The sequence below is a fragment of the Caloenas nicobarica genome, chromosome 9 (genome assembly GCF_036013445.1).
Source record: "Caloenas nicobarica isolate bCalNic1 chromosome 9, bCalNic1.hap1, whole genome shotgun sequence".
NCBI lineage: Eukaryota > Metazoa > Chordata > Aves > Columbiformes > Columbidae > Caloenas > Caloenas nicobarica.
Window position 1 is genome coordinate 14,647,501 of NC_088253.1, and position 19,917 is coordinate 14,667,417.

A 19,917-nucleotide genomic window follows, 5' to 3' on the forward strand; every position below is an offset into this window, starting at 1 on the left:
CGAATCAGGGTTGAATTTGATCCAGATCCCCAGGTCTGATCTGTGCTTTCCGTCAGGTTAGTTTCAATAAGTGTTGTTTTTGTGGGATTTTTTTGTTTGGTTGGTTTTTTTGCCCTTTTTAAAAATAAAAATCTGAAAAATTAGAAGCAATAAGAGTATCAGGAGTCTTTTGCCCTTTTACAGGCAGGTAGACTGAGTTTAAGTGTGCTGTCTACAAGGAGAGTGGTGGAAGGACCATAAACTGATCCTGCATGTCATGGTGGGGGCTTATTTTCCATATTTTTCCTGTAAGCCCCTATGAATTCCTTCTGAAAGGCAGCTCACGCTCACTCTCTGTGCATGCTTACTGTTTTACACATCCAACAGGGTTATGTATGTTCTTTTAGTAACGCCTGCTGAAGCATGGAAAGGATCAACATTTCATTTTCATTACATTTCATTTATTTCTCTATTTTGGAGGAAGGTTCCATAAAGTATAACATAGACATAACTAAAATAAGTTTCTACTGCAGGTGAAAGGTGTTGGTAGTTAATGTGACTCCTCATAAGGCGGCAGAATTGCAAGTTGCAGTCAGAGATTTAGAAAAAGTATCTGCTTGATAATGCTTTTTGCCATAATAAAATACAGTCACACAAGGAGTAAAACGCTAAAAGAATGGCCAAAGACAGATAATCCGTTTGCGCCGAGTTTGAGAGTCCTACGAAGCTGTTACTTGAAAATACCTGTGTTGAGTGTAGGACCATGGAGATTGCCATCTTACATGTGTATTTAGTCTTTGATTATATTATTTCAAATGTGATGTAGCTATAATAGCATGAAATTGATACCCTTACCTGATACAGAGATAGATATTACATCATTGCTGCTGTAATGCTCTGCTGCAAAAGAACTTTTTAAAGGATTTCTAATGATAATGAAAATATTCTGATACAGCATTAAGGATTTTGCTACTGAAATGTGTTTAATGTAAATATGCTGTCAGATACCCTTCAAGTAATTGACAAGAGCAGATGATTAGCAGTGTTCTCGATAGTGTTTTTGCATAATCTTACATTTTGACAGAACTCTTCAGCGGCTTTTTATTGTCAGTGCTCTGCAATCACTAATACTTTTTCCTTGACATTTACTTTGTCATTATAAATCTTGTAAGTGGTCATTTAACTTGTTCAGTATGCATGTAAGAATATCATTACTAACACGTTTGAGAAAATGTCTTCCTGTTGAGGAGCTGTTGTGAAAGTAAACTTAAAAAACCCCTAAATGAAGTAGGTTGATGAGTGACTTTATGAAATAAATACCTGTCTGTGAGCATCTTCTTGCACATTTCAGGGAGGATTCTTAAATCACTTTCTTATTGAACATTTGCATGTAAGTCATGAAATTCAACATGGTGGTTGGATTTTTTTTTTTTTAAACTCTCGTATTTTTTTAACTTAATACTATTGTTCAGTTATGATCATTTACATCTAACTGACCAAAATGAAACTATTATGATCCATAAGCATTCATAATTACATACTGCATGTAACGTTAATAGTCAATATAATAAACCTTCATCTTTATTGAAGCATCTCTTGTTTCTACAGCAGTCCTTTAATCTATCTCAATAGATTTCTAGTGTACAGCTGATATAGATTTGGTCAGTGACAAGGGTTAGAGTAGTCTTGTAGAACATTTACTTGTAGCTGTGAAAAGCCCACATTCATCAGAGGATTAGGTCGATCAGATTGTACCAGGATCAATGGAAGGACTGTGTGATCCCTCTTAGGCTGTAATGTGTTCACCTTCTTTGGAGAGAATTCACATACACACACATTTCTCTGTCTTAAAGCCATTTATCTCAGAATGTCAAATTGCAATAATTAACCATTATTGATCTTAAATTCAATTAACTTCATTAACACAGGTCATGATGAGGGTGCTTGTAAGGGAAAGCCTCTTGACAAGAGTCTTTTCTTATATGACATCGAATGTTCACAATCATGGCTATAAACTATTCATATTGTGCCACAGGAACATCTTTTAAAAATGACAAGAGTTTGGTTGGTGGCTCTGAAGCGACATTTTAATCCCTGCCCCCTCATCTTCTAGTTTTCAGGGTTTTCCAGCAAATTTTCTATTCAGAAATCAGTGAACTATTTGTTTCCAGCACATTATGTTAGTGTAGTATTATAGCAAAACCCACCTATTGAAATACCCTTCAGTTCAATAGCTAGTGCTAGATAGAGACTCATTTACGAAAGCGTATATTAGTATAGTTAGCAAACGAGTGAAATGCATATGCAGTGCTCCTTTTTGCTATGCATACAAAACAAGCTGGGGCCATCGTGTAGAGGTAATCCTTAGAATCTCTGCTTTCTCCAAGTCCTAAGATTCATATTGCAGTCAATAGTTGTTTTTCTTAGATGAGGGCTGAATAAAAACTGTGAAAGGACCCAAAGCTTTGTTGGCCCACAGTGAACTCCTTTTTTTCATGGAGAAACTTCGTTATAAGCACAAGTTCACAATAGCTGAAATTGTGATTGAAATAATTTGGATTTCTACTATACCATTCATACAGTTGTATGGAGTTTATTGTAAGGAGGCACCGCAACCAAAATAGCTATTGAAACTACTGTATAAAGGACTTGAATGGGAATTCCAAGTTTGCAAGAAAAACAAAGGATCAGGTTGAAGGTCTTTCAGTACATTTTGAATGTCTTAAGTAGTCATGATCATTTACAAATAAAAATCCAAGTAAAATGACTCACTGTAATATATTGAAGCATTTTAGGTCAAAACTTGGTATTTAAACACTTCACAATGACAGCTGCAGCTCCAGAGATGTGTGTTAATATTATTATAGTTAAATACAAAGCCAGTGTTCTGGTTGCTGTAAAACTTGTAAGATGTGCAGATTAGGAGCAACCGAAGATGTGGGAAGTAAGGTGGAAGATTTTTTTTTTCTTAGTCTAAAAAAATGCAAAACCGTAATCAGAAGACTCTGAGAAATGTGGATAAAGAGAAATTACAACATCAGTTTTGTTCAGAAACAGATTTCTGTGACAATTAAATGGTCATTTTGTCACTACATTTGCTATTTCCACTCCACTATATAAAGCATTTACTGAAAAGAGGCAGGGCTGCAGCAGAATGGTTTGATTACTGCATTTGAAGAAACTGAAGTTCCCTTACAACATCTGTTTGCTCAGTGAAGGATTATAATAATTAAGAGCTATTAGAGCCATATTGAGAACTTTTATGCTCATGGCTGCTTATCCTGGAGTTGGCTGTGAATCTTGTATTAGTTTATTGAATGCCCTGTGTGCTCTTCAGTGATTAAAAGATGCCACCCAAATGCTGATACTGAGCAGAGATTACGTCACTGTGTGTTTTCGTGTCAATTTATACACAGAATTTGGATTTGTTTTACCAGAGTGTTGATAGTGACTTTTATTTAAAAAGAAAAAAGCCCAACAAACAAATATTTTTATTATTTGAGAATTCTGGTAAATATTTTTATTCACTTGAGGAAATGGTAGTTCTGTGCTTAAAAAAATTCTACAGAGTCCAAAAAAAAAATTACCTCCCAAATCAGAATTAGGGTCAAAGCATAACATGAAACTGTTTTCTCTGCTTATGAATGTGTATTTCCCACTGTAGTATGTGTTTGCAAGGAGTGGGGAAACTCTAACGAGTCTGTAGGACTTCACATGAAGCAACTGTCTTGGACACCAATGGAAAACCTCTTTTGTCTTACTTTAAGTGAATCACATTTATTCATGATGAATAATTTATACAGCAAATTACGTGTTTTTTTGTTACTAATGTATTTGTTAAGTTTACGTGAAAGTTTTCAGACTGTGGGGCTGATTGGGGCTGATTTACTTGGGCAGTTTGTGCCTGGCTCTTGAGTCCCTGGTGCTGTTTCACCTTCCTGGCTGGTTAGCTGACCCGGAACCTCCTGATGGATAGTGAGGAACTTTTTGCTCCTTTGAATGACGTTCATTTGTAACTTTGGCATACCTAGAGGAAGGGCATCCTTTCCCCAGGAACGTGGACGGGTGGGGAGGGGAGGAAGAGGAAGGTACTACATGAACGTTGATGAAACGGGAACACCAAGACCCTGAACTGACTCCAGCGGTGCAGCTGAGGATTCCCGAAGGGTGCTTACAGTCCCTGTTACTCATTTGCTGACTTGGTCTAGTCCTGATGGTGCTTGTGAAAGCTTATGTGGTGACAGGGAAGGCCAAGAAGGTCTTTTTTCTCCTTTTTCTGTAGGATCAGCCAGAAATTCCAAACTTAGGCTCATAGGGGCTGTTAAAATCTCTGTTCCACCAGAGTGCAAAGGGAGAAGGAGATTAATACCACGAAATACGATAACAAGGAACTTCCTTCTGTCCTCGTGGGAGTCTATAATGATTCTTAGCCTTTCCACACACAGCGGGACATGAACTGTTCCTCAGCTTCTCTACAGCTGTACTGTCAGGAGTCAGTATTGTGTATGTGTGGCTGCAAATTTAGAACAAACTCATAAAAATCTGTTTTTCCTGACCAGGCATAGTCTCTGAACTGTTACTCCTGCGAAGTTTCTCATAAGCGTGTCGTTCACTTCTGGCTGTACAATAATGACATCGGAAGGCAAGTTTTACGTGGGGAAGTCTTTTTACAAATCTGTACAGTTTTGTTCATTATACATGGGAGTAACTAGAATTTTTTGTAGAAGGTGGCAGATGAGCTCTTCAAGCGAGACAGATCTCAGACTGATGCTCACGCAGCCCTGCCCACAGACGAGTACACTGCAGTGTGGTAGGATCGTGTGCTCTTCTCCACATTAGAAAGAAGTGGTGTTATGTTTCACGGGTGGATAATTTGGGCAGATTTTAGAAAAGCCCTGCTCAGCAGGTTGAATTCAGGGTGTTTAGGCCCCAGGCAGAAATCAAGGCAGAGCGCAGCTTTGGAGGAGAGAGAGGCATGATCCATCATGTTACATCTCCAGCGCAGTTCTGGTAGAAGAGGTGTTCACAGGCTACCCAAAGTCCTCCTCTGTGCTGGGAGCAGGAAGCTCTTTGGAGGACAGTTGTGACAATACTACTTATTCTTACTTCAAAACCCTTTCGTATTTTCCCCATTGCGAAAAGAAGCTTGCTAGCAGTCTGTGGATTCAGCATTTATTAGATGCCAGCAGTTTGGCTTGGAGGAGATTTGTAACCACAGGCTCTGGGTTGTGCACAGTACATGCACCTGTGGGTATTTCACTGGGTATTGTATCCTTAATAATTGTTAAAGCTGAAAACTGGCAATTATTTTCAATTATACATTATATTCACATAAACACACTGCGAAGCAGCATAGGAACAGAAACACAAACTTAAACCATCTTCTCATGTTTTGTGTAAACAGCTGAATTATATATATTAACCTGCAGGAGTTACAGGCTCCTTTAATTGTCTTCTTGTTTGGCACTAGGCAAGTAATTTTGAACTTCTTTGGATTTCCAGGTTTGCAGATAAGAATGCGGATAAGAATGTTTCTTCCACAGGGTTGCTGTGAAGAATAAACCACTCATTGAAGCTTTTGAACACCTCAGTAGAGTGATGCTGTCCAGTAGTGCTAAGTTGTTTCTAAGCCATCATTTAATAGTATGGCATCCTGTTTTTTCAGGTGTGTATTTAATGAAGGAGATAAGACATAAATGTGAGATTTGCATGGGAATCTCTGATTTAACAAAAACCTAAACAGTATTCGGTTTCAGAAAAACGCCTCCCTTATCAGAGTTAGTAGCAATTTTTGAATGTTTTCTCTCTTTGTTTGTAGGTGGCCTGTACAATACTTTTCATATGGCAGTGTAAAGTCTAAAGTGAACAGTAGACCTGAATCCCGTACCCTCCTTTAAACTACAAAAAACCAGAGGAGTTTGGAATACAGTGAGATACAGAAAAAGGTGCCTGCTGTAGACTTGCTTTGTTCTGTGCTAGATGGCCCACACTTTAATGACATATAGACACATTTCTTGTTACCGTCTCTTCACTGTATATTCTTGTCCATGTAATTCTCAGCTCTTAACACTTAGAGTTGATTTGAGCTCTCTGAAGTTGCTCCAAATGTAATACCAGCCCAGGATGCTGGATTAGAGCAGCTGGCTGGCTTCCTCTGGCCTATTTCTGAGCTCTCTGTTGCAGACAGCTGCAGTATTTTCATGAAGGAACAAACACAAGTGCACTTCAAAGTTCCTAGTGCCTAATGATAGCCACCCATTAGATTGGCATGCTATGTCACATCCATCCACACTGATTCCCAATAACTCAATACTATACTCTTGTTGGCATGAAAAGGCTGCAGATTTACCAACATTAAAAAAAAAAAATCCAGCTAAACAAGCATTAATCGTGCACATCACATCAAATTAACATGTTCAAAATTAATACTCTCGACCTTGCCAGTGGGCAGAATAATCAGTCTTGCAGTAGGATCAGACTCCGGTGCGAGGTACCAGTGACTTCAGCCGATGCGTGAGAGAAGTGCTGACCTCTCCACTTGCAAATAACATTTCTCTCCCATAATAGACAGTCCTGCCTCTATGAAACAGAACCTTTGACCTTTCTAAGAGGAATAATGTCCCTGTCAAGGTGCTGGGTAATCAGTATTGCCATGCCCGTTTAGAGACAGTGTTGTCATTTGCCACTCTTGTAAACAGGGCAGCCCTCATTCCTCCCGTTTCTGTTGCCTGCTGAGGAATATGCTAACATCTCTGCCGAGTAGGGAAGCCTCAAATACAATTTAAGTTACATATGAATTATCAGTCAGTCTCTGTATAGAAATAGCTCATGTTGTGGGTGAAATGTTTGCCTTTCTTCCTCTAAGTGGAAGGCCTGTGGAGTGGGAGTTTTCTAACAGACTAATATAACTCTTGTATATGTCTTCATTTGCATTAGGTCTTTGATTGACTCCATCCACCGAGCTGGTTTTCTCTTGCCTCTGTTCATTAATTTTGTGAGCAAGGTTCATTGGCACAGTCAAATCATCTCCGTGCTGCTGTTTCTCTGTTGGTTTTCTCTGGACTCGTGTTCAGACGGAGGCTCCTCGCGACTCTGAATGGTCCCAGCAAAACTGAGGTCGATGCGAGGTTTTTTCATCGATGTCTTAAATCTTAAAAAAATATTCTGGTTATTTCTCAGGTGTCTGCTTTAAGACAGGATGGGAACGATATTTAGGAAAAGGCTCCGCGCTGGCGGGAGCAGCCCTCCCGCAGCACCGGTGCTACTCACTGCTCTGCTCTATGAGCTGTTCTGATCCTTTTCCCCTTTTTCTTTTTGACTGGGAATATAATACTCATCCTGTAAGCACTGGCAGCGTTCCTGCCCCTTTCTGCTGTTCTCTTTTTCAAGCGTGAGAGGTGTATGGGTTTGGGCTTTTTAAGGGTTGAGAGGATTTTTTTTTCAAGATACACTCAAAATCAGATGGTTTGGGAAATGACCTTTAGTATTACACGATGATTTCAAACCATGCATAAATAAATAGTAAAGCTGGTTGTAATTTTTTTAATAAAAAGCTATTCGGTTAAAGCCAAAATATTTCCAAGGAACTGAATGGTTTTGATAAATTTTTGTAGTTAAGCATTTTTTCATGTGAGAATATTTGAAAGTTTTGGTACTTTCTCAAGCAAAGTGTTTATATAGTAGTTTAAATACACCCCAGTAAGCTAATTAAAACAAAAGAGAAAGTTTTGGTGAAAAAACATCATTAAAATAAGATATTTTTAAAGTATTGAAATGAAGTATTTGGATAGATCCAAGCCAAAATATGTGGTCTCAGATGCACTTTTCAGGAAACAAGGGAAGAATTGTGCAATTAGTTGGTATTTGGAGAACAGCAAAACACGCCTTTAATGCTGTGGGTTTGTATTTCCAAGCAAACTGAAGGAGGTGTGTGTCTGATGTTACTGGGTGGATGTTGCCGTGGAAGGGATGAAAACCATGTGTTGTTTTTCCTCCTTCTGCTGAAGAGGACCTCTGGCAGCTGAGGTTGGAGCCAGTGGCTGTTGTGCTGGTGGGCACCTCAGAAGGTTGCTGAGTTTGGCCCAGGACATCAGTAGAGTAACGTCTGTTTTAGCTGCATGGGGACTTCCCCAGCTGCAGGAACAGTGGACTGGTGATATTTCTCTGGTCTTGTCTAGTAGATTTCTGGTGTCTGTGTAGAACCAGGTATATGAGTTTATTAGTGTATATACAACATGTAGACCATTCTGGGCAGTGATGGATCACAGTTTATTTCCACTGGCAAAGAAATGATCTGTAACTCAGTTATGAAGGTAATTCCCTCTTGTGTGGAAATGAATTGCATTATACCATAGCTTACTATTATGTATTGATATCAAATGTGTTAATTCCATTATTACCTAGCAAATATTAATGAGACAACTGTCTGTTCTCAAACTCTCTGTGGCTGCACCTGCAATGGGTTTCTGAATCCCTTCGAGATGCTCATCTTCTCTAGAAACTGAGGGCCACACCAGCGAACTTCTTCCTACTTTTTGTCAAATATGATGTCACAGTGACACCATTGCTCAACTTGCAGGCAGCTTCCTGTGGGTTATGGTGTTCTGTGAGATGTAAACTAGAAACTTTTTTGAGAACTTTTTTTTTCTTTGACTCTGGAAAAACAAAAAAAACCCAGAACCACATCATTTCTTTGATTTCCATTCTTATTAATGTCTTCTGCCATTAGAATTGTCTTTAAAGTTTTTTTTTCCCTCAGACTTTGCTGTTGAGGCACTGAAGAACAGTTTTACAGATGCCCTGCTGCTTCAAACATTTACTCCACACTAGGAAAATATCAAACTACGAGTCTACTTTTTTTTTAAGAACAAGGAAATAGTTGAGTAATGATGAATTGGAGACAGTGCTTCTTAAAGACAATGTCTCCACCAGGCAGTGAATCTTAGTGAAATTTTTTTTAGCATCACCTCCTGATTTTATTTTCTGTTTCATAGTCTCTTTGCTCTTCTCGTAGGTACTTAACCAAACAAGAAATTTCCCAGCTATGGGCCTCCATGTCTTTCTCTCTGTTGCGGTGAAGCTGTTACCTTCATCTGTACTCAGAATATAGATCATCTCTGTGCCCTGAGCCGGAGCTGGTGGGGCAGGGAGGGAGCAGAGATTCCCGTGGCTGCAGATGGGCTCCTTTCCACAAGTATCTGCACTAAATCCTGTATTCCCTGCTTGCGTGGGGCTGAGATTTGGCCTTAACCCTCTCTTCTGTCCCACATGCTGGTAACAATTTAATGGGGTTTTCTGAGGAGGAAACATGTCAGCCAACGTCAAGCTACCTGTAGTAGTGGTATTGCAAAACCTTTGAGTATGCCCCAAGTCTGCCATTGCAGGTTGGTCCAGGACTTGTTGGATTGTCTTATATTGCCCTGAAGGCAAGTGATTAGCTCACCAGCCCCTGGAATCAGGAATTAGAAGCTACTGGCATAAACTTCAGTTTAGGATTATGTTTTTAAATCTTAGGCCAAGGTATTTTCTTGAGCATCTTCATCTCTTGCATGAATCTTTGGTTGAGGGAGTTGGAGGTAATGTCTCTCTCCTTTTTGCAGGGGAAAGAGCTGAAGGAGTTGTTCAAACTCTCAGTTTACTGAAGTTGCACATTGCCAGGTTAAATTCCATACTGTCGTTTGTGCCTCATTTCCCTTATTTCTGAATCAAAGACTGATGTCACAAGCTGGCTTCACAACTTGAGCTTAGGAAGGAGAACAGCTATAGAGGAGGCAGCTCCTGGTTAACACGCGAATATGCATGATAGTTGGTGAAAAGGGCAAAGAAAGCATGAAAGGTAAATAAATTTACATTTAAATGAGCCACATGCTCGAGGTTTTCGCTAATGTAAAAGTCACTCTAAAAAAACTGTGAATGTGACAGTACAAGTGTTTTGGTTCCAGCAAAATTCCTAAGATTTCAGCAGCAAGACAAATAAAAATGTAAAGAAACACACACTAATTAGAGGCTTGATTCTGTGCCCCCTTTTTGTGTTGGTGAGCACCGGTCCCCAGGAGGACTCTCCTTGATGTGCAGGGCCAGAACCCAGGGCTTTGGTGTATGACGTGGTGGTGGCAATGGGTGGCACATGCTCACGCTGGCACTCAGGGAGCAAGAAGAGCAAAAGACAGGTACACTTAAGAGAGTGCTTTGGCGTGCCAGCTCAGCCCGCAGGTGTGAATGAGACCTTCATAATGCAGGCAGTGCGGCAAAAACCTTGGGTTTTCTTTACCTTGTGAAAAGGGAATTGTTCTTCAGTTTCACAACAGAGGCAAAGGAACGGGAGTTGTGAAAGAAAAACAAGTTCCACAAGGTGGAAGAGGAAAAGGGAACATTTGCTACCAAATCATAGGTTTCATGCTGTCATTGCTTCCTTCCATCCTTCCTGATTCATATCACCGGGATATGGCATGGTTGAGAGGTAGTTAATAACCAGTCGTTTACACATTTTCAGTAGTTACTTAAATTTTTTCAGCTTTAGAGAGTAATTTGAACTGCTTTGGTGTCCTTTGCTAAAGTTTTTGGTAGAGTTTCAGAAACATGATGGAACAAATAATTAAGATGAAAAACAACCTATACCATCCATAGGGGAATGAAAGTGTTGAATGAAATCCACCTTGTTAGATTATTTTTAGTGGTTTTGTTGCAAGTATTTGCAGGATGGGTGCTGATCCTTGCTACAAATTGCCAAGATTACTAATGTACAAAAAATAATATTTTAAAAAAATATATTGAAAAAGGATGAAATAGAGCAAAACAGCACAGGTCTGTTTTGTTAGAGTACATATACTTGTTCTTAAAGTCTGATCGTCATATCAGCATCTTTGAAACATCTTAAAATAAAGTTTTTAACATAATTCTTTCAAACTATGTTCTCCCAAACATTAAAAATATGACCCTTGCTAGATGAATTTCCTGCATTGAAATGATCTGAGCTGAAATATCTAATCCCTATTATGTGATGCTCTTATGTGATTTGTTTGTGCTTTCAAAGGTTTAACTTCTGTTCTGAAGATCAGTTTATAACTTTACGTGTTTGGAGGAGGATTCACTACTATTCATCCATGTGAAAGAACAGTAGTGAATATTTTGTATTACTTAACGGAATGAAGAAATACTCCACATGAAACTAAAAGCCTGCTTTCATTGTTACTTTAACATTTGTTTTGTCTCTTGTGGTTTTCTGATAACATTTAAACATAAATTCCCTGAAAGAAGTTTGCAAGGTTCAATACCACATATGCGATACCCACTATACTGTTCTGCATTTTTCACTCTTGGTTAAAGTAGGTCTTTCTGGGGTATAAAGTATTACCGTCTCTGCACTATTGCCTGAATGAGCAAGCGATAGATTAGTCAATGTGTTTAAGATACAGATCCCCACACATTCCAGATGTGTTGCAGAGAAGGTCAAAAGTCAAGTGTCTTCAACCATAGAGTCTGCTGGAAAGATGTTTTTTTCAAAGTTTATAATTGTATTTGTGAGAGATTGCAGGTATATTTTAAATTCCACTTTGATACAGAACAGTCATGTTCTATTTTTGCTTTCTTGCTTAGCTGTAAATTAATGCATTGTATAGAAATAGGACATTTTGATCGGTTAATGATCCCTCTCTTAATGTTTCCATAGTTTTCTTGCCTAAAGGAAAAACTTAGGTAGACCTAGTGTGTGTAGAATATGTGCACAGAAGCACCATGGAAAAAAAATGTTTACTGTCAGTTCCCAACTATCCTATTCAGGAAGAGTATCTGAGATTTACATCAACCAGTTGCATTACTTGAGAGGGGAAGAAAAGACAGGATCCCTGTTGGGTGTCTGTGTAGCTTATGCTGAGTAAATATTGACAAAGTAGTCTAAAGAGCAAACACTTTGACATTTGTAAGGTCCACTGGAAGGTCTTGTATATATTTATACAGCAAGAGTGAGTACAGCATACCAATTTTCTTGAACTAGCTCCTGACATAATTCTACATGGGCTTTCTTGTTGAGAAAGGTATGTTTAAATGTGAATGGGTCATTTGTTACACCCATCATGAATATTCTCAAATTGCTCTTAGTGAGTTGTTTCGAAAGGTTGCATCACCTGCTTTTACCATCTCCTCCTCTAAAATATAATACTACTAATAATTATAACTTTTAAAAAATCTCATTTTTTATTATTGTAACTAGGGATTTTTTGACTTTGTAGAATTTTTTTTTGATGTTTGTTTTACTCTATATTTATCAAAGATTGAGTCTCAAAACTGTAATGAGCAAAAAATGCTTGCTTAATTTAAATTGTGAATCTGTCTGTTAAGAAATGCATTAGGGGTAGGAGAAGCATAAGACATATTAATTGACAGACAGGAACTGCTGTCTCTGAGGTTGATACAAGTAATTTATTACTTTAGAAATGAATGCCACCTCCAGAATGTGCTTCATTAATTTCAAATTTAGTTTTAATTTCAAGCTGTTGCCCCTTGAGAAGAATAAGGTGGCAAATTATGTTTGAAGAGCAGATTTTTTTCTTGCTCTGAAGAAACACTAAATTTTAACTGTTTAATTTTACAAATAAGTGCACGTCTTTGGCTAGAACACTTAAGCAAAGTATGACCAACAGAAACTAACTTATATTTTCTTCTCTTCATATTAGCCTATGTTTCAGACGAACTAAAAGCGGCAGCACTGGTGGAAGATGATGTGGAACCTGATGAAAATGCAGTTGATGGGGAGCCTTCAGCAAAATATGCATGTCCAGAAAAAGACTTCAGTAAGAACTGCCAAAGCTACCAAAACTCTCCAGCGGCTGAATTTTCTAGCCATGAAATGGACAGTGAGTCACATATCAGTGAGACGAGTGACCGCATGGCAGACTTCGAGAGCAGCTCTATTAAAAATGAGGAAGAGAGCAAGGAGGCTTCAATACCACTGGAAGACTCTACTGTATCGGATAGTTTAGAACAAATGAAAGCCGTGTATAATAACTTCCTCTCCAATTCCTACTGGTCCAATCTCAATTTGAACCTTCACCAGCCGATTTCAGAAAAAAACAACGGTAGCAGCAGCAGTAGCAGCAGCAGCAGTAGCAGCTGTGGAAGTGGCAGCTTTGACTGGCACCAGACTGCGATGGCTAAAACACTGCAACAAGTTTCTCAGAGCAGAATTCTTCCTGAACCGAGTCTTTTTAGCACAGTTCAATTGTACAGACAAAGCAGTAAGCTTTATGGCTCTATATTTACTGGAGCCAGTAAATTCCGCTGTAAAGACTGCAGTGCTGCCTATGATACTTTAGTAGAATTAACAGTGCACATGAATGAAACGGGACATTATCGAGATGACAACCATGAAACTGATAACAATAACCCCAAAAGATGGTCCAAACCTCGTAAACGTTCTTTGCTTGAAATGGAAGGGAAAGAAGATGCCCAGAAAGTATTAAAGTGTATGTACTGTGGTCATTCATTTGAATCTCTTCAGGATTTGAGTGTTCATATGATCAAAACAAAACACTACCAAAAAGTGCCTCTGAAGGAACCTGTTACACCTGTAGCAGCAAAAATTATCCCAGCTGCTAGAAAGAAAGCATCACTGGAGCTTGAACTTCCAAGTTCTCCAGACTCCACAGGTGGGACGCCAAAAGCAGCAATCTCAGATACCAACGATGCACTTCAAAAGAATTCTAATCCTTACATTACGCCAAATAATCGCTACGGTCACCAGAACGGTGCCAGCTATGCCTGGCACTTTGAGGCGAGGAAATCTCAAATTCTGAAGTGCATGGAGTGTGGAAGTTCACATGACACTCTGCAGGAACTCACGGCTCATATGATGGTGACGGGACATTTTATTAAAGTCACTAACTCTGCCATGAAAAAAGGGAAACCAATTATAGAAGCCCCAGCAACACCAACAATAACGTCCTTAGTAGATGAGAAAGTCCAGTCTGTGCCACTAGCTGCCACTACTTTCACGTCTCCTTCCAACACACCTTCTAGTGTTTCCCCTAAATTAAATGTTGAAATAAAAAAAGAAGTAGATAAAGAAAGAGGCATTGCTGATGACAAAATGAAAGACAAAGAAAAGTCAAGTGAAGATGAGGAGAAGTATGATATCTCCTCAAAATACCATTACTTGACTGAAAACGACCTAGAAGAAAGCCCTAAGGGGGGATTAGATATATTGAAGTCTTTAGAAAACACAGTTACATCAGCTATAAACAAAGCCCAGAATGGCACACCAAGCTGGGGTGGCTACCCAAGCATTCATGCTGCCTATCAGCTGCCTAATATGATGAAGCTGTCATTGGGTTCGTCTGGGAAGAGTACACCATTAAAACCTATGTTTGGAAACAGTGAACTAGTATCGCCAACTAAAAACCAGCCCTTGGTGTCTCCACCAAGCAGTCAGACCTCTCCCGTGCCAAAAACAAACTTTCACGCCATGGAAGAATTGGTAAAAAAAGTCACTGAGAAGGTGGCTAAAGTGGAGGAAAAAATGAAAGAGCCTGAAGGAAAGCTTTCTCCAATGAAGCGCGCAACACCTTCGCCATGCAGCAGTGAAGTCAGTGAACCCCTTAAGATGGAGTCCTCCAATGATGGTGGCTTTAAAAGCCAGCAGAACAGCCCAGTCCCTCAGAGAGATGGTTGCAAGGACAGTCCAAGTGTAGAACCTGTGGAAAATGGGAAAGAGCCTGTTAAGTCCATTGTAAGTTCTTTAAGTAGCAGCACAGCTATCATTACTGATCACCCTCCCGAACAGCCATTTGTAAATCCATTAAGTGCACTCCAGTCTGTCATGAATATTCACCTCGGGAAGGCCGCAAAGCCGTCTTTGCCCACTTTGGATCCAATGAGCATGCTTTTTAAAATGAGCAACAGTTTGGCGGAAAAGGCCGCAGTGGCCACCCCACCTCTACAGTCCAAAAAACCAGACCACTTAGACCGTTATTTTTATCATGTCAACAATGACCAACCCATAGATTTGACGAAAGGCAAGAGTGACAAAAGCTGCTCTTTGGGTTCAGCGCTTTTGTCATCCACATCGACATCTTCTGCATCTTCTTCATCTACAGTGACAACAGCAAAGACATCTGCAGTCGTGTCATTCATGTCAAACTCGCCGCTACGCGAGAATGCCTTGTCAGATATATCTGATATGCTGAAGAACCTGACAGAAAGTCACACATCAAAATCTTCCACACCTTCCAGCATATCCGAGAAATCTGACATTGATGGTACCACAATAGAGGAACCCGAAGAGAGTACACCAGCTCAGAAAAGGAAGGGACGTCAGTCTAACTGGAACCCTCAGCACTTGCTCATATTGCAGGCCCAGTTTGCAGCGAGTTTACGGCAGACTTCCGAGGGGAAATACATCATGTCAGACTTGAGCCCTCAAGAAAGAATGCACATTTCCAGGTTTACGGGACTTTCAATGACCACAATTAGCCACTGGCTAGCCAATGTGAAATACCAGCTCCGAAGGACGGGGGGAACTAAGTTCCTTAAAAATTTGGACACTGGGCACCCAGTGTTCTTTTGTAATGACTGTGCTTCACAGATCAGAACTCCTTCAACTTATATCAGTCATCTTGAATCGCATCTGGGTTTCAGGTTAAGAGACTTGTCCAAACTGTCCAGTGAACAGATTAACAATCAGATAGCACAAGCAAAGTCACCATCTGAAAAACTGGTGACATCCTCTCCAGAGGAAGATATCGGAACTTCCTATCAGTGCAAACTTTGTAACAGGACTTTTGCAAGCAAGCATGCTGTTAAACTTCATCTTAGTAAAACACATGGGAAGTCACCAGAGGATCATCTTCTGTACGTTTCGGAGTTAGAGAAGCAGTAGCATTTGCTTTTGATTGAAATAACTGTAATTTGCTTTGAGGAAAACTTGTCAAAGACGCCTTAAAGCTACTGTTTAGTTCTTGGCACATGTTCTTATTTTAACTCCAGAGTCGCTCTGGGCCGAACTGTTTTGTATAACTGTACAGTGTTTAAATAGAGGTGCATAATCAGCTGTTGTTACTGGTAAAATATGAAGGTTAAAATGCAGTGGTAAGTGTTTGGAACTTTGTGTAAATTGGATTTAGTTGCTGTGCATCCCTCTGATGCATCAAGCTGCATGCATTAACAGACAGTTTAATTAAGCATTTATAACTAATTCTGGTGCACTTTTTTCATGTGACCTAAGTGTGCTGGTATTTCTCACCCTATAATCTTTAGCCCTCTGAGTACTTTGAAGCACTTTTGCATTAATTTGGTAAAAATGTATGGATATGGTTTTTTTTAAACCCTTACCAGCTAAGTTCCGATTACTAATATGAACCTCCATTTATGCAGAGGTGTCTCACACCTTGAAATTTAAAAATATAATTTTCACATTGAAACATAGATGTATATATTGTATAGATTTCAAAATCTCTTATGGAAAATGTGATTGTGGTTAATGCCATTTTCTTTTTCTTCAGCATTTTTAGCAGCAGTGGTTTTTGTACCTGATAAGCCCCAGGTATAAACTGTACCTATATATAGTGTATATTTCATTTTTTAGATCTAACAGTTTTTCTTTTAACATCCAAACATTGTAAATTATATGATGAAAGATACCACAGATAGCATTTATAAAGTATTCAGAAGCATTATTCTTAAAGCAAAGTATGTTTTGTTTTGTTTTGCTATACAGTACATCTATATTAATAGAGGTTCATGTTTAAATTATACATATTTATTAGTGTTGCTATCATTTGTTTGTTTTTCTTTTTTAAACCGTCTGAAGAAACAGAAGCCACGGACTGCATTCCTGGCATGCATTCTAACTGTTTTGCACAACATGACTTTTAAAGGTATTTATTAGTAAAAGAAAAAAATAAATAAAAAGAGAAAATTCAAAATAAACTTAGTGCTCAAAGGGTTAAATCTATTTGAAAAACTTGTACTGTATTTCCTAAACATTGATAAAGCCTTTAAAATGTTTGTACTGTAATACTTTGCTTAAAAAGTTATGAGGCATTCTGTGATATAACCTCTTTTACTTATTTATAAGCGCTCTTGGTTGTTATTTCCTATTGTAGAATGCCTTTTTATTTCAATTGGTAACTTTCTGTTTTGTTCTGCCTAATTATTCTCCCAAGATTCCATACTGCAGCTTTATCTTTAGGCATATGAAAGGTAACCCGTGGTTACCAGCACACTAAGTGATTCTGTTCGTCTCCATTTTTGGCAGTTAATTTGCAGAAGTAACTGACAGCTGACACCATATGAGAATCTATGTATAAAATATTGGCATGTAAACAGCACAGACACTGTAATGCACTCTGTGCCCTGTTTTGTTGTTGACAATGAAGCACCATTATATGACTCTTCATATAACCTTTTTTTCTACAGCAGCATTAAAATTGTCTTTTTGCTATAATTTTGTGTTGCGTTCACAATTATGTCTGAAATGTGCTACGACTAACGAGCACATTAAAATTAAATTGTATGCTATCTGTTTATGACTGAAGCTTGAGTAGGTTTCTTCATCTGCCAGGTGCTGGCAGTCAAAAGCTGCACATAAATCACTGGAGTTTTAGTGAACTTTAGCATTTAAAGAGCAGGGTAGCACTTATTCAAAGGCTGCATTAACAGATTTTTTTTTCCCCAGAAAAGATAAATGAGTGTTATAACTCCTTTTTAAACATCAGGTAAGGCTGACTTGTGAAGACGGGGTTTATAAGCAACGTGTGGCAAAGCAAATAGGTGCTGTGGATTCAGACCCAGACAGAAGCTGCTACTCGCTGCCGTTCCCCTGAATGCAGTAAGCAGAGTCTGCAGGTTGCACCGGTGGGTATTTGATGGCTTAGAGAATCCCTTTCCGTCTATCCAGCGTTTTCCAATGACAGGAGTGGAAACCTGATGACTTAAACTTCGTGATTTTGAAGTGAGTCCTCTTACGGCCCTGCCTGCGGTGGTATAGCGTTCACAGCAGAGAGTGAGAGGGGAAAAGAAGATGAATAAACACGCACCAAAAAAATGCAAACAAGCGGGAGCACTTATATGATTATGACAGATTTTCCTGGTGTTGACAGGTCATCCCGTCAAAACCGCTGAAAACAACTTGCATCTCCAAAGCACCTATGTTACTGTGCATTTAAATAATGTCTTTTGCCAGTCAGGTGAACTCCGACTTTGGAAATGGTTACATGGGAACCAAAACCACCATTACAGCACTTAAGAGTCATGTTTCAAGTAATAAGTAGCATCCAAATATCAAACATATAGAGTTTCCTTTCTTTTTTATAAAAAATCCACTATCTTCCAGTGCAACTGATTAAGTCCTTCCTTCCTTCCTTCCTTCCTTCCCACTAACATGTCTTAAAAAATATGTCGGAATGTTCTGTTCATTCTATGGTGAACGTTGCTGAGCAGACCTCATGAATGGGATTAATGATTAGGGCTCTGGGTTTTTTCCTCCTTTTGCCTCCCAGTTGTATCTGATTTTAAGGTCATTTGTGTGTCAATGTTTATTGCAAATTCCAGCAAAAAAATACCAGGATGCTGTTTTGCTGGTTGACTGTACCATCCCAGGAGTCCCCCTCACTTAGGCAACCTGGCCAGCTGAAGTCTTTCATGAAGCCTCCTGGGTGGCTGTCCACATTTTTTTGCAAATAGATGATCTCAACCTAAATGCAGCCAAACTTTTCACCTCTACAGCAGAGAATTCCTCCTTTGAAAATTATAACAGCTTAAATATAGTATTTGGTTGCAAACCAGAAATTTGCACATGAAGAGACTGGCAGATTATTGCATATATTGTCAATCAATGTATTTTAAGATGCACTGTTGACTTATAATAGTAATGCTAAAAGCTCTGTATGCAATACTGTTATCTGGGACATGGGAGGGAGTAAAAGCAAGAGACTACAGTGTTCTTCTTGCAGTGTTTCTTCTATTTGTTCTTAAAAATAGAATCATAGGATGGTTGGGGTTGGAAGGAACCTTAGACATCATCTGTTAATAGTTCCAACCCCCCTGCCATGGGCAGGGATGCCTTTCACTAGACCAGGTTGTTCAAAGCCCCATCCAGCTTGGCCTTGAACACTTCCAGGGATGGGACATCCACAGCTTCTCTGGGCAGCCTGTTACAGTGCCTCACCACCCTCATGCTGAATATTTTTTTCTTTAATCTAAATCTACCCTCTTTAAAGCCATTACCCCTTGTTTTATCACTACATGCTCTTCTAAAAAGTCCCTCTCCAGCTTTCTTGTAGGTCTCCTTTAGGTACTGGAAGGCTGCTCTGAGGTCTCCCTGGAGCCTTCTCCAGGCTGACCAACCCCAACTCTCTCAGCCGGTCTTCATAGGAGAGGTGCTCCAGCCCTCTGATCATCTTCTTGGCCTCCTCTGGCCCTGCCCCAACAGGTCCATGTTGGGGTGCCCCAGAGCTGGATGCAGCACTGCAGGGGGGTCTCTCCAGAGTGGAGCAGAGGGGCAGAATCACCTCCCTCGACCTGCTGGCCACGCTGCTTTTTGTGCAGCCCAGCATATGGTTGGATTCCTGGGCTGCAAGCACACATTGCTGGGTCATGTCAAATCTTTCATCCACCAGTACCCCCAAGTCCTTCTCTGCAGGGCTGCTCTCAATCCCTTCATCCTCCAGCTTGGATAGATATAGATAAGAAGTTGATAACTGCAAATGCTGAACACCACTGATGCAACTGCACCTAATCTGGTAAAACTCAGTTCCTGGGCCTGACTTATCTAGGTCTGAGTCTGCAGTGAGGAGATGTACTGGGTAAAAATTCAGGGAGCAACCATATCTGTTAGTGTGCACCAGAAATGACTTTAATACATTTTTAAAATATGTTTGAAACTTTGCAAATGAATGGCTAGTCATGATCTGCATATCCCAAATTTATTAAAATAAAGTTCAGCTT

General features: G+C 39.5%; 1 protein-coding gene across 1 annotated transcript in view; it reads left to right on the forward strand.

Moving 5' to 3' along the window:
- Nucleotides 1–16,477, forward strand: part of TSHZ3 (teashirt zinc finger homeobox 3) — a 63,681-nt gene extending 47,204 nt beyond the window's left edge. Inside the window, exon 3 of the mRNA XM_065640789.1 lies at nucleotides 12,651–16,477. Within this exon, the coding sequence (XP_065496861.1) occupies nucleotides 12,651–15,850 (3,200 nt within the window). The 3' untranslated portion in view covers nucleotides 15,851–16,477. The remainder of the gene's footprint in view (nucleotides 1–12,650) is intronic.
- The last annotated feature ends 3,440 nt before the right edge of the window (nucleotides 16,478–19,917 follow it).